Source organism: Carassius auratus, unplaced genomic scaffold (genome assembly GCF_003368295.1).
Source record: "Carassius auratus strain Wakin unplaced genomic scaffold, ASM336829v1 scaf_tig00214415, whole genome shotgun sequence".
NCBI classification, from domain to species: Eukaryota; Metazoa; Chordata; class Actinopteri; order Cypriniformes; family Cyprinidae; genus Carassius; species Carassius auratus.
Window position 1 is genome coordinate 3,542 of NW_020527651.1, and position 12,308 is coordinate 15,849.

At 37.6% G+C, this 12,308-nt stretch overlaps 1 protein-coding gene across 2 annotated transcripts in view; it reads left to right on the forward strand.

Moving 5' to 3' along the window:
• Positions 1 to 477: 477 nt before the first annotated feature.
• The window catches only part of LOC113091978 (E3 ubiquitin-protein ligase SMURF1-like), a 30,005-nt gene continuing 18,174 nt past the window's right edge, over positions 478 to 12,308 (forward strand). For both annotated transcript variants that reach the window (XM_026257662.1, XM_026257663.1), the window contains exons 1-11: positions 478 to 761; positions 944 to 1,077; positions 1,240 to 1,305; positions 1,645 to 1,720; positions 1,922 to 2,160; positions 2,853 to 2,937; positions 4,039 to 4,185; positions 4,504 to 4,705; positions 5,304 to 5,407; positions 5,671 to 5,785; positions 5,996 to 6,174. In XM_026257662.1, coding sequence (XP_026113447.1) covers positions 493 to 761; positions 944 to 1,077; positions 1,240 to 1,305; positions 1,645 to 1,720; positions 1,922 to 2,160; positions 2,853 to 2,937; positions 4,039 to 4,185; positions 4,504 to 4,705; positions 5,304 to 5,407; positions 5,671 to 5,785; positions 5,996 to 6,174 — 1,616 coding nt within the window. In that variant the 5' untranslated portion in view covers positions 478 to 492. The remainder of the gene's footprint in view (positions 762 to 943; positions 1,078 to 1,239; positions 1,306 to 1,644; positions 1,721 to 1,921; positions 2,161 to 2,852; positions 2,938 to 4,038; positions 4,186 to 4,503; positions 4,706 to 5,303; positions 5,408 to 5,670; positions 5,786 to 5,995; positions 6,175 to 12,308) is intronic.

A 12,308-nucleotide genomic window follows, 5' to 3' on the forward strand; every position in this document is an offset into this window, starting at 1 on the left:
AATGTACTTTTGTAATTGCGAGTAAGTGCAGTATCCCATGAGAGTAACTCTACCGCTGAGTTAACACTGATGTGAATGTATGTGGCATTCTACAGTAACGTAATATTGAGACTGAGACGACAGAAATGCAGTTGATTAGAATGTGCTCTGTAGCTCGATATTACGATACTTCTTCAAAAGCAGACTGTGGAGACATTTTATCATCCACAATCAAAAATCATCTTATCGCACACTCATAATGTCTAGTGTTTTAAAATCTGTTCAGAAGTAATATAGTGTATTCCAGCCTTTACAGAACAGTGATATTTATGTGGTACAAATACAGCCAGGATCACTAAATTGACAGAATCAAGGAGGAACACAAATTTAAAATAAAAAAAACTAACAAATCCTAGTGTATATAACTAATTTAAAAAAAGTGCATGTAAAATGACTTTCAGAGACTGTGTGTAAGCGATTCTGTAATTTGGCAACTGAAAGTCATGTTGCTCCATGGTCATTCTTTTTGGTCTGGGGATCTGTAAAGCCATCCAAATATTTGCAGTCTATCTACATTTTAGCAGCTGTCATTGTGGAAGCTGCTTAGCTGTCCAGATTGTAACTGTCCTCTGTTGTTTATTTGTCTTCCTGCCACACTGTCGTTCTGCTGCAGGGTTGCCTGATCCTTTCGCCAAAGTGGTGGTGGATGGCTCGGGTCAATGCCACTCTACAGACACGGTCAAAAGCACATTGGACCCCAAGTGGAATCAGCATTACGACCTGTGAGCAAATTCCTCCATAAAGTTACTGACGGATACATTTTCTGTTCTGTTCTCAGTAGTATTCATTATGTTTTAATTATGTGATTTATGTGTAGATGTGTTAATTTAGCTTTAAAATAATGGAAACATTATTAGCTAGTGTTTTTAAAAGGAGGAAGTTGCTAAAGAGAGTCTTTCCGCAGTTATATTGGGAAGACCGATTCCATCACCATCAGCGTATGGAACCACAAGAAGATCCATAAGAAGCAGGGTGCGGGTTTCTTAGGCTGTGTGCGGCTCCTGTCCAACGCCATCAGCAGACTAAAAGACACAGGCTGTGAGTGGGATACTTGTATAGCTTACCGTAATCTCTTCATTGTGCCATATCACAGTCGTTTCATGTCTTCATTAAATTTGTGTAAAGCTGTGTACCTGTAGTCTGTAAAAGTTTGATGGCCTAGTTTAATGACATCTCGTCATTTATCTATCACACCATCAGACCAGCGTTTAGACTTGTGCAAGCTGAACCCATCTGACAGTGATGCTGTTCGTGGACAAATCGTTGGTACGTATTAAACACTGCAGTAGAACTTTTACAGAATTTTTCAGATAAATTGGCCCAATATGTATTTAGCCGCTTTGGTGACACTTTTAAAATAAGTATGTATTTGCACTAGATAACAAAAATGTAGTGTTTATTGTAACAAGTGGAGTTTTTTTTCATTCAGAACAGTTAAGACGCAATTTGGCTCATTAAAGTGAAGTTAGTTCTGAGAAAAGCATTATTTGTTTGTTTTCTTTTGTAATTTTCTCTAAATTCAAATGTCTACTATCAAACTAATGAATGCTGAATCATTCTTTGAACTAAATGACTTTTCTTTAACCATATTCTTTATTTTTGTAGTGAGTCTGCAGACCAGAGACAGAATTGGCAGTGGAGGGCCTGTGGTCGACTGTAGAGGACTGGTAGAGAATGAAGGGTGAGTCAATTTTTTGTCTCCGAGGATGCACTTTTTTTTTTTTTTTCAGCACAGACTGGCTACCTGCCCAGATAAAGCACTTTATTTGAGCTTCCAAAAGACCTGTTAGATTCACAGTTCATTACATCAATACCCAGACCCACTGAAATGTTGGTGTGACTGTTTGTGTCTTAACACCTGCTCTGAATGTGTATGTTTCAGGCCTGTCTTTGAAGACTCGGGGCCCGGGCGGCCTCTCAGCTGCTTCATGGAGGAGCCCATGCCATACACCGATCCTACAGGAGCCGCTGGCGGGGGCAACTGCCGTGCACTTGAGTCGCCCAATCAGGAGCAACGGCTCCAAGCACAACGCATCAGAAACCAAGATTCTAGAGGGCATGCACACACCCCCCAAAACAGACCACATGGACACCAATCCCCTGACCTCCCTGAGGGCTATGGTAAGATAGAGCATTAGAAATAGCGGAGTAGTAAAAATGAACCCGATCTGATTGTTTTAGCTTATTATTTAGTGTCTGTGATTTAAAAACACAAACTGGTACTGACATCAGAGCACTGCTTTTATGACAAATTCACTTTTTTCAGCATACTTCAAATTGCCTGGTGCGAGCAATTTTCACTGTTCCTTTCTGAGGGCTTGTCAGTTATGAGCAATAAAAGGTTTATATAAATATTTTACTATAAATCTGTCTTTTTACACATCACCAGTACGTATACATGATCTTTTACCCACAGTAAAGCTGGAGTCCATTGAGACTAATACAGCTTAGCGATCAGGGTAGAGGCTACTGAAGGTCATTGAACTGGAGAGACTGAGCTCTGAAAGGAGTCTATTCACTTTGGCACTGCGGCTCGCATTAGACAGGTGGATTGGCTGTGGTAAAGCCCCTCATTGGAGTGTAACCATGCCTGACCCTGTTGGTGTTGTGGTGCCATGACCAGTGGATGGCACCAGTGTAATTAAATCTCAGACACATATGATATGCCACACTAGCTGTGTGCCGTCTGAGAACTGGAAGTTCAGCGTCCTGTTGCAGTAGCCCTGGTGCTCGTTCAGGTTACGTGTAAACTGGCGTCTGGTTTAGCTGTGGCTCATTTACTCTTGACGTGTCTCTTCTCTTTTCTAATGCAGAGCAAAGGACCACCGTGCAGGGCCAAGTCTATTTTCTGCACACACAGACTGGCGTGAGCACCTGGCATGATCCCAGAATACCCCGGTAGGTTTAATCACCACCCACCTTTGCTGAAATAACGATTGCCCCAGTTTGATTGCTCCTTGCTGCTTTTGTGATATCACTCTAATCGTAGCTCTTTAATGTCCACAATCAGCTAACTTGATATCCAGCAGTCCCACTTAATTGCTGCTACTGTTGACATTGTGAAACTTAATAATTTGCTCATCATCATGATAATGACCTAAGAAGCATGAGGAAAGGGGTGCAAAAAGAAGCCCATAGTGAGAACAGCAGGGTGGGAAATCAACACATGCCACCAGAGAAATGTGATCACTTTTTGTGCAGTGGCAGGTTGTTTTGCCTTTACAGTCACTATTGCATGTGACCTCCTAAAATTGGTCAAATAACATGCTTGTACATTCAACACACACATGTGAGCATGTTTTGAAGTTCACTATTTGTTTTCATCTTCAGTTTCGCCAACATCTCTTTAAGGCAAGTCGTTCCACTTGGTGGGTGTCTTTTATAATGCTCCTGGTCTGCTTTTTCTTTTATTTGGGAGATAAATACTAGCTCTACGTGCATGGAGAAAATATACTTTTATTCAGCATTAAATTGATCAGAAGTGACAGTAAAATGTTTCAAAAGATCTGTTTTTAAAAATTTTTTAGATCTTTCAAAGAATCCTGGAAAAAAAAAGTATCATGGTTTCCATGAAAATATTAATCAGCGCAACTCTTAAACATAGATAATAGTAAGAGATGTTTCTTAATGATTTCTGAAGGATCATGTGACAATGTAGACTGAAGTGATGGCTGCTGAAAATCAGCTTTGCCACCAACTGAATAAATAACATTTGAAAATATATTTATATGAAAACATTTGTTTTAAAATGTTGTAATCTTTCATAATATTAAACATGAGATATTTCATTTCAAATCTAAAAAAAACTTACCCACTCTTTTGAAATTAACAAAAATATTAATGGTTAGTAAAATATGAATGTCTGTTAAAATAGGGCACTCACCTGATATTGTGGCTGGTGGATGGAGAAAAAAAAAGTTAATTTCCCACTCTGCATAGTTTTGGGGCACCATTATATGTGTTGAGCACCGGGTGTGATGGGTGCGCTTGCTCCTTCAGGGATTTGAACAGCGTGAGTTGTGAGGAGCTGGGCCCTCTGCCGCCCGGCTGGGAGATCAGGAGCACTGTGTCAGGACGAATTTATTTTGTTGACCACAATAATAGAACCACGCAATTCACCGACCCCAGGTTACACCACATCATGAGGTAAAACATCTTTCACATCGGCTCTGCTCAGAACATCTGATTGCTCATCCCAGCTCTTAAATTATCCTGTAAATTATTCACCACAATGAATAAATCATCCTTATGTAATTAAAGTTGCTAGTAATGATAATTGCTTGCTCTTATAAGGGTGTATTAAATTAATTCTTAACATTTATTTAATTCCTAATCGTCCCTAGTGGGAGTGTAACCCAAATGATGCATGTAAATATCATGGTCCAGTGGCTTGATAAACTGCTATCAGTGTTTTGATGTATTGGTACACGTGACATCTGTGTGTGTTTTGCATGTGATGAGCAGCCAACACTCTCAGGTGAAGGAGTCAAGTCAGGCTCTGCCTGTTCAGATGGAAGTTGGCATGGAGGAAGGTGATGGCGAGTTACCAGTGCGCTATGAGAGAGATCTGGTCCAGAAACTGAAAGTTCTCCGCCATGAGCTCTCCCTGCAGCAGCCTCAAGCCGGCCACTGCCGCATAGAAGTGTCCCGTGAGGAGATCTTTGAGGTACTCGCAGTCACACAGCTGAATAATGCCAGTCATGTAGTGCATGCATAATTTAGTTCCAACAGCACTGTGGAACTGTTTTTGTCATTTGGAAGTGACTAGGGATGCATCACGATTAGGTTTGCACACTGATGCTTGCTTCTTGGTTTCCAACATTTGGATGTTATTATCAGTCGTTCTCTTATTTTCACAAAGGCTACATACATTTGATCAAAAATACAGTAAAATAAAATAAATAAGTGTTACCCTCTTTTCTTTTTGAGTGTTTTTCAAATTCACTGATAAAGCTGAATTTTTTGCCTGTAGTATCACATGATTATCATTTATATTATTCTAATATGCTGATTTATTAATATATTAATATTTTTTATATTAAAACACTTGTGTTTCTTAATGTTTTTGTAGAAACTGCATTACATCATCTTTTTTTTTATGAATAGAAAGATCAAATTTCTATAACATTATAAATGTCTTTACTGGCACTTTTGATAATTTTTTATGTACCTTTGTTCAAAAAGTATACATTTTTGTAATAAAATCATATTGACCTCACACCCGACTCAAAAATATGTCTCATTCTGTTCTATCTGTGCGATAGGAGTCTTATAGACAGATCATGAAGATGAGACCCAAAGACCTGAAGAAGCGGCTGATGGTGAAGTTCAGAGGAGAGGAGGGGCTGGATTACGGTGGAGTTGCTAGGTAGCATATGAATCTGTTTTATGCGAAAGGTTCTCATTAATGAATTTCCCCTGTGCCTCATTATTCCCCCATCTCGTTTCATACGCCAGACTTGACTTTATAATTTCAGCAGTTTAGGCTGAATCTCAGCCAGGCTTATCAGCATGCAGGGTATGGTGTTCATGAAATTGCAGGTGTTCCCCTGTTGAGCACAGAGTTTAGACTGAACTGCAGCCAGCAAAGACTCAGATATGAGTTCTATCTGAATTCCTGTCCTGTTCCAGGGAATGGTTGTATCTCCTCTGCCATGAGATGCTGAATCCATACTACGGCCTGTTTCAGTACTCGACTGATAACATCTACACACTACAGATCAACCCGGACTCATCCATCAACCCTGTAAGTCATGCAGCGACCTGTGCTTGGGATTTCTCTTCTAAACAAGACCCAGTAAATCAGTATGTTATGAAGAAATTTAGCATAGGCTGTGCTTCCTGGACCTCACAACATATGGTCATCATGTGTGCTTTAAAAGGTTCACCAAGCCGTTCTCTGCTGCGGCAGGGTCTCATTAAACTTCCTCTCACGCCCTCTGCTGTTGTTTTTCAGGACCACTTGTCTTACTTCCACTTTGTTGGGCGGATTATGGGTCTGGCTGTTTTCCACGGGCACTACATCAATGGAGGCTTCACCTTACCCTTCTACAAGCAGCTCCTGGCGAAGCCCATCCAGCTTTGTGACCTTGAGACGGTGGACCCAGAACTGCACAAGAGCCTCGTCTGGATACTGTGAGTGAATTTAATGAGAAATGTAATGATCAGTTTCTATTGAATTAAGTGTATTTCTATTTATTTGTAAGAAAATCAGGATCAAAAGAGAGAACTTGTATTTCTCAAAAACTTTTCTATACCACTGTTGTGCTTGTCCCACAATTCAGTTTAAGACTATGGAATTACACAAACCTGAATGTGACACATCCATCATCTGGCTAAAATTGGATTAAAAATATAAGCAAGCCCTTCTCAATTTTTTTAAAATAAAATAACAATTAAAATATCTTCAGCATCAGTTAAATGTTACACCCGTTTGTTGTTACTAGGATTTTTACATTTTATAATAATAATAAAACATAATAATAAAAGGATCTAAATTATGTAATGAAACAAATATAGAATGTATAGGAATTAGGGCTTGGCAATTTAACACGTTATTAATGCATTAATTAATGCCGGCAATTATTTTAGCGCACTTTAACGCAGTGTTCTTTTATTATTATTATTATTATTATTATTATTATTATTATTATTATTTGAAAGCCCCGTTGTTTACTGGCTCTGAATACACATACAGATGAACCATGAGTTACAGGAGTGGTGGGATATTGATCAGTACTGGCTTGGGTGGGTTTCATCACACGTCTCCACCAGGGTTCTAAATTAACACCCGCCAACCCGCCAAATGCGGGTTAAAATTCATTTTGGCGGGTGTTAATTAAAACTTACTAGCCAGTTTGGCTGGTGATGCATGACATGAGGCTCTGTTCTCGGTCATTTATCCCCCTGGCAGCACTTCCTACATTTCCCACGAACACTGTGCTGTAATGCTATGTGATGACGTTTCATATGCTCATTGGCTGCACGCAGTTTGCAGTGAAACCAGCGCGAAAAAACATGGAAACGAATAGCGTCCATCAGAAAACACAAGGAAGAAGAATGAATGGAGCCAGAGCAGGGAGCATAGACTGAAAGAGGAGGGAGTTAGCTATTAAAGAAAAAAAAATTAAGATTAAACTAAATGTGGCGGTGGTTGGGACAGATTTCTGGGGGCGAAAAGAGGAACTAGGCAGGGGATGAGGATATTACGGAGAGCCCCGCACGTCACCTGTAGGAGAAAAAAAAATCAATCCGTGATGACGGTTTTGCAATCCGTCCCCTAAGTTTATAAACCGTACTCACAAATTCATAAACTGTTCCCTCGGTTTAACAAATTGTACCCACGGATTAACAAACCGTGCCCACGAATTCCCAATCCGTGCGCTCAGATTTTGTAAACCGTACCCTCGGTTTTTGAAACTGTACCCACGAATTCATAATCCGTGCGCACACTTTCACAATCCGTTCCCTCGGATTTGTATTTGTAAACTGACACGCATTTGTAGCTCCGCCCCCACCGGCAGATTCATTTCTGTTTATTAAACATTATTTTTCATAGTATACAATGAGTGCACGATCAGCATTCACAAATAGTCTTCTTTTTCGTGTTTATTTTAATAGTGATTATTACATTAATCACCAATAGGATAAGACACAGCCGCCTGTGTTTTATGACCAAAAAAAAAAAAAAAAACGCTAAAAAGAAAATAAGGGTAAAAAGCAATACAAAACAAATAATATGCCGGTTATGTTTTCATTCCTTTTCTCTCTAACTGAATGCAATGTTATTTTCGGCCTCATTATTTATTAATAACATTAACAGTGAAACATGCATCTAACTCCGGCAGGTGGGGTGGATGGAGCTTAGTATAATAAAATCAGAAAAATAAGTCTTCATGCATGTTAAGAAAGAATTGTAGACAAGCATTTACAAAACTGTCAAAGTTTATTTAAAAATAAAGCAATTCATGAATTCTTTTCTTGTACTCATTTATTTAGCCTACAAATTAAAATGATAAAAATAACTTGATTTTTATTTTTATCATTATTATATATTATTATACAGGTTATGCATAAGAATCTTTTATCCAAAACAATTAACAACAGGAACAGGAAAAAAACAGGAAAAAATTACTCCAGAGTTAGTCACAATGCCAGGTTTATTGTACAATAATAATCAGTTGCTATTAAAAGATTATTCCTTTATTATTAATAAACCTATTCCACATAATAATAGTCAATAAAACTGCATGTTAACAGGAGCTTGCTGCATGAATCCGTGAGTACGGTTTACAGATTGGTGGGAACGTATTGCGAAAGTGTGCGTACGGATTATGAATTTGTGGGTACGGATTCAAAAACCGAGGGTACAGTTTACAAAAACTGAGCGCACGGATTGGAAATTCGTGGGCACAATTTGTTAAACCAAGGTAACAGTTTATGAATTCGTGAGTACGGATTATAAACTGATGTTTTTCATGCCAACAATGTTAATAAAATGATCAAATGCATTTAGTGGGACTCATATTTTTTTATTTTTACCGGAAAAAAAAAATGGCTAGTAGAAATTCTGATTGGCTGGTAACTTTAGAAAGTTACCAGCCACATTGGCTGGTGATCAAAAAAGTTAATTTAGAACCCTGGTCTCCACCAATGAGAGCGTTTGGGGTGGGACTAAGATTGCAGCAGCGCTCACAGGAAGCGTTTTTTCTGCTGAAGGGTAATAACTTTTTCAGTAATTTAGTGGGTACAGGATCTAATAAACATGTTGTTGGTTTAGATGCAGTGATACTTGCAGAGTTTATTTAGCTCTTCATGTCCTATAGTTGTTTTTCTTTGAGTGCAATGAATGAAGCTGAATTACAAAACGCTGTCGATTCTACATGCGTTTTGGTATTTCTAATGTTATCTATTTTATCAGTGAAGAAATTCATAAAGTCATCACTACTAAACTGTGAGGGAATATTTAGTTTGGGTGACGACTGATTATTTGTTAATCTAGCCACTGTGCTAAATAAAAACCTTTGGTTATTTTCTATGTGTTTGTGGATATGCTCTGCCCTGGCACTTTTTTTCCAAGTGATTCTAAAAACGTCCAAGATTTTCATCATTTGCGTTCAAGATTACGAGTTTCTTTCTCGAGAGAATGGGTATTAGTAGTCCTATCATACACTTTATCTCAAGTCTTGATGATTTATTACCCTGATTTATGGCCTGATTTATGGCCGTACAGTCCGTGTAGATTGACAGGTAGTCAGAAGTGTGCATGGTCAGTTTGGATTGATTTATGACTATAAGGCCTGTCAGTCAAAGCGGTTGCCATGCCACTGGGTCCTGTGACTCTTGATTGACATGGCAGAGGTGTGTAAATCAAAAGATCAAAGAGATCTCAGATTTGACTTGTGTTGTGTTTATTACTGAATATATGATGGTTGTATCTGTTACCAGAGCAGTGGGGGGTTTCTTATGATGGTTGTATCTGTAACCAGAGCTGTGGGGGGTTTCTGTGAAGTCCTGTTGTTCACACCTAAAGACAGTGGGGAGGTGTTTGGGTTTTTCCTGGGGGAAAAAAAATGGCGGTGCAAAAGTGAGGGTTTTAGACGTCTTGGCAGGATCAATGTTTGTTTAATCTTTATGGTGTTGATACCTAGGCACCGACAGGCCACATGCTCCCCGTCTACAAACACATTTGAAAACGAGGACGATGTCTGGTGTCTTTCCAGGTGAGAATTTCAAAGAGTGAGAGAGACCATTATCTAAATCATCAACTAACCAAGTCGCTGAAGAGATAAATAATTGAATGTTATCTGGAATTAATAAAATCAAAAAGGCATTCCTTAATGTTAAGAAAATACTATCCATAATATGTGATGTGTAAAAGGAGTTGAAATCTCACGCTAATTTTAAAACCAACTCTTAACACACACACACACACACACACACATTGGTTTTCCATTTTTTTAGACTGTACAAATTGTATTTTGCATCACCATACATCAACCTTACACTTAAACCTACCCCTTACAGAAAATTTCTTTCATTTTAAGATTTTCAAAAACACTTCATTCTGTATGATTTATAAACATGTTTCCTCACGGGGACAAAAACAATCCCCAAGGATTTTGGATATTGCCATCATTGTTCCCCATAACATGGGGTATACCTGAACCACACAAACACACACACACACACACACACACACACACACACACAGTAAAACTGAGTAAACTAAATTTTATTTATGAGCAAATTCGTATTTGTTGTTTTTACTTTGTGTTATGTAAGAAATGTTTTAATTTAGTAATCTAACCTGTAGTATGTGTACTGTAAATGAACAAATATACATTTAGCTTAAACTCAGTAAAATAATTACACCTACCATTTTAAACATGTTTAAATGATTACACTTTGTGTGTCACTAAAGCAAGGCACACTGTCTATTGTCTTAAAAAATGTTTAAATAACCTGATGACCAGCGTTGTTTCTTTAGATCATTTATGCACACAAGTGCTTTTTTCGCACGAGTAGAAAACTCTTTGGATGTGTTTGGCAAAAACATCATTTCTACATCTTAAATGCATGACTGAACTTTTCTCATTCGACAGAAATACTATTTTCTAATTATTTACCTGGCCTATAACACGTGGTGTAAATGTTCTTACCTAGAACAGAGAACATACACTTTGACTATTTGATTATTTTGTAGGCATCATGTAACGTTAAATGGTTTACTAAAAAAAAATTTTGCACCAGCAGCTGTGATTATCAAAATTAAAGAAATGTACAAGCTAAGGATGTTTCAAATATTATCATCATTTCCTTTTGACTCTGATAAACTGGTAATGAATTTTCTATGCAAGTGACACAATATACAGTTCTCATACTATTTGTGTAGATAGCTGTACTAAAACATTTATGATTATTTTTGCATGCCAGCAGATTATGTCAAGGGTGTTTCACATCTAAGAATCACAATGTTTTGTAAATGACATTTTTCTTACACCTCAAGATTTAGCCATATCAAGATTTTGGACGGCCGTTCACAATTTGTTTGTTGGACTGTACGTTTTTAGGTGATCTTTTTGTGGTGTCATCATAATAGGAATAAATGAAAATTAAGAAATTGAGTTACAGTTTTTCTCTCCGAGATATTTCTTTTAGTGCAACTTTGTGTCTGTCCAAAAAGTGTGATCACATGAAGTATCGACACAAAAATGAAGTCTAGCTGTTTTACACTTAAAACTATTACAACCAATACAAATCAAACGGTTCCACTGAAAGCTGCACACTCGTTTAAGTTTGAGCATGTTAAAGTTTCCACACTCCTGTGTAGAGATAAATTTTATCCATAACCTTTCCTGTATTCACGTGACCAAATCACTAAGAAAGAGAGTATAGCAAGAAAGCAAATGTTTACAATGCATATAAAATTCAGAATACAATTGTTAAAAAAATTTATGTTTGATTTGTAAATGGTATTTTTTATTAATCCACTAGATTAAGTCATCTTGTTCAGATAGCAGATGAAACCATTCACATTTTGTTTGTTTGGCCGTTTTTGTTTTAAGACTCCTGTAAGTTCATGCTAACTCTCGCGTGGGAAAGAGAGCAGGGTGAGCACATCCTATTCATGTAAGAAAAAGTATTAAACATTTGACCGAACTTTTTTATTATTTTGACAAAACACAACAACATTAAAGAATGTTATCAGTTCCTATGGCCATCTTCTTTGACTCAAATGAAGCAACATCTCTGGTGTACGTAAGCATCTACAATGTGTGTATGTGCTAAACATCTGTTTCTCCACTTCTGCCAGATTTGTTAGATGGGCTTTTGTTGTAATACAGACACATTTGAGAACTACGATGTTCTCACTTTTGTAATGGTTATATAATAGAAAAATTCAAACATAACTTCTGCATACGGAGCAAAACTGACTAAAAAAATCACTGAATTATGAAATGCAAAAGTGTGTATGGCATTTGGCAAAACAGGATTTTAGCTGTAATGAGCACATAAGACAAAAATTGTCAATGTGTGACTTGTAAATATATTCTATTTTATTTTATTTATTTATTTATTTATTTTTACCAGAGATAGTCGACTGATCTGTTTACATGTTGTTTTGCCGTTTTCTGATGAAGAGTTTTCTCTGACTGTGGTCAAACATACAGTGCCTGTTCATAGGAATTTTTACAGCATAACTACAGCATAAAAATATCGCCCCTACATCTAGAGCTCTTGTTCATATAGCTGATGATGATGTTCAC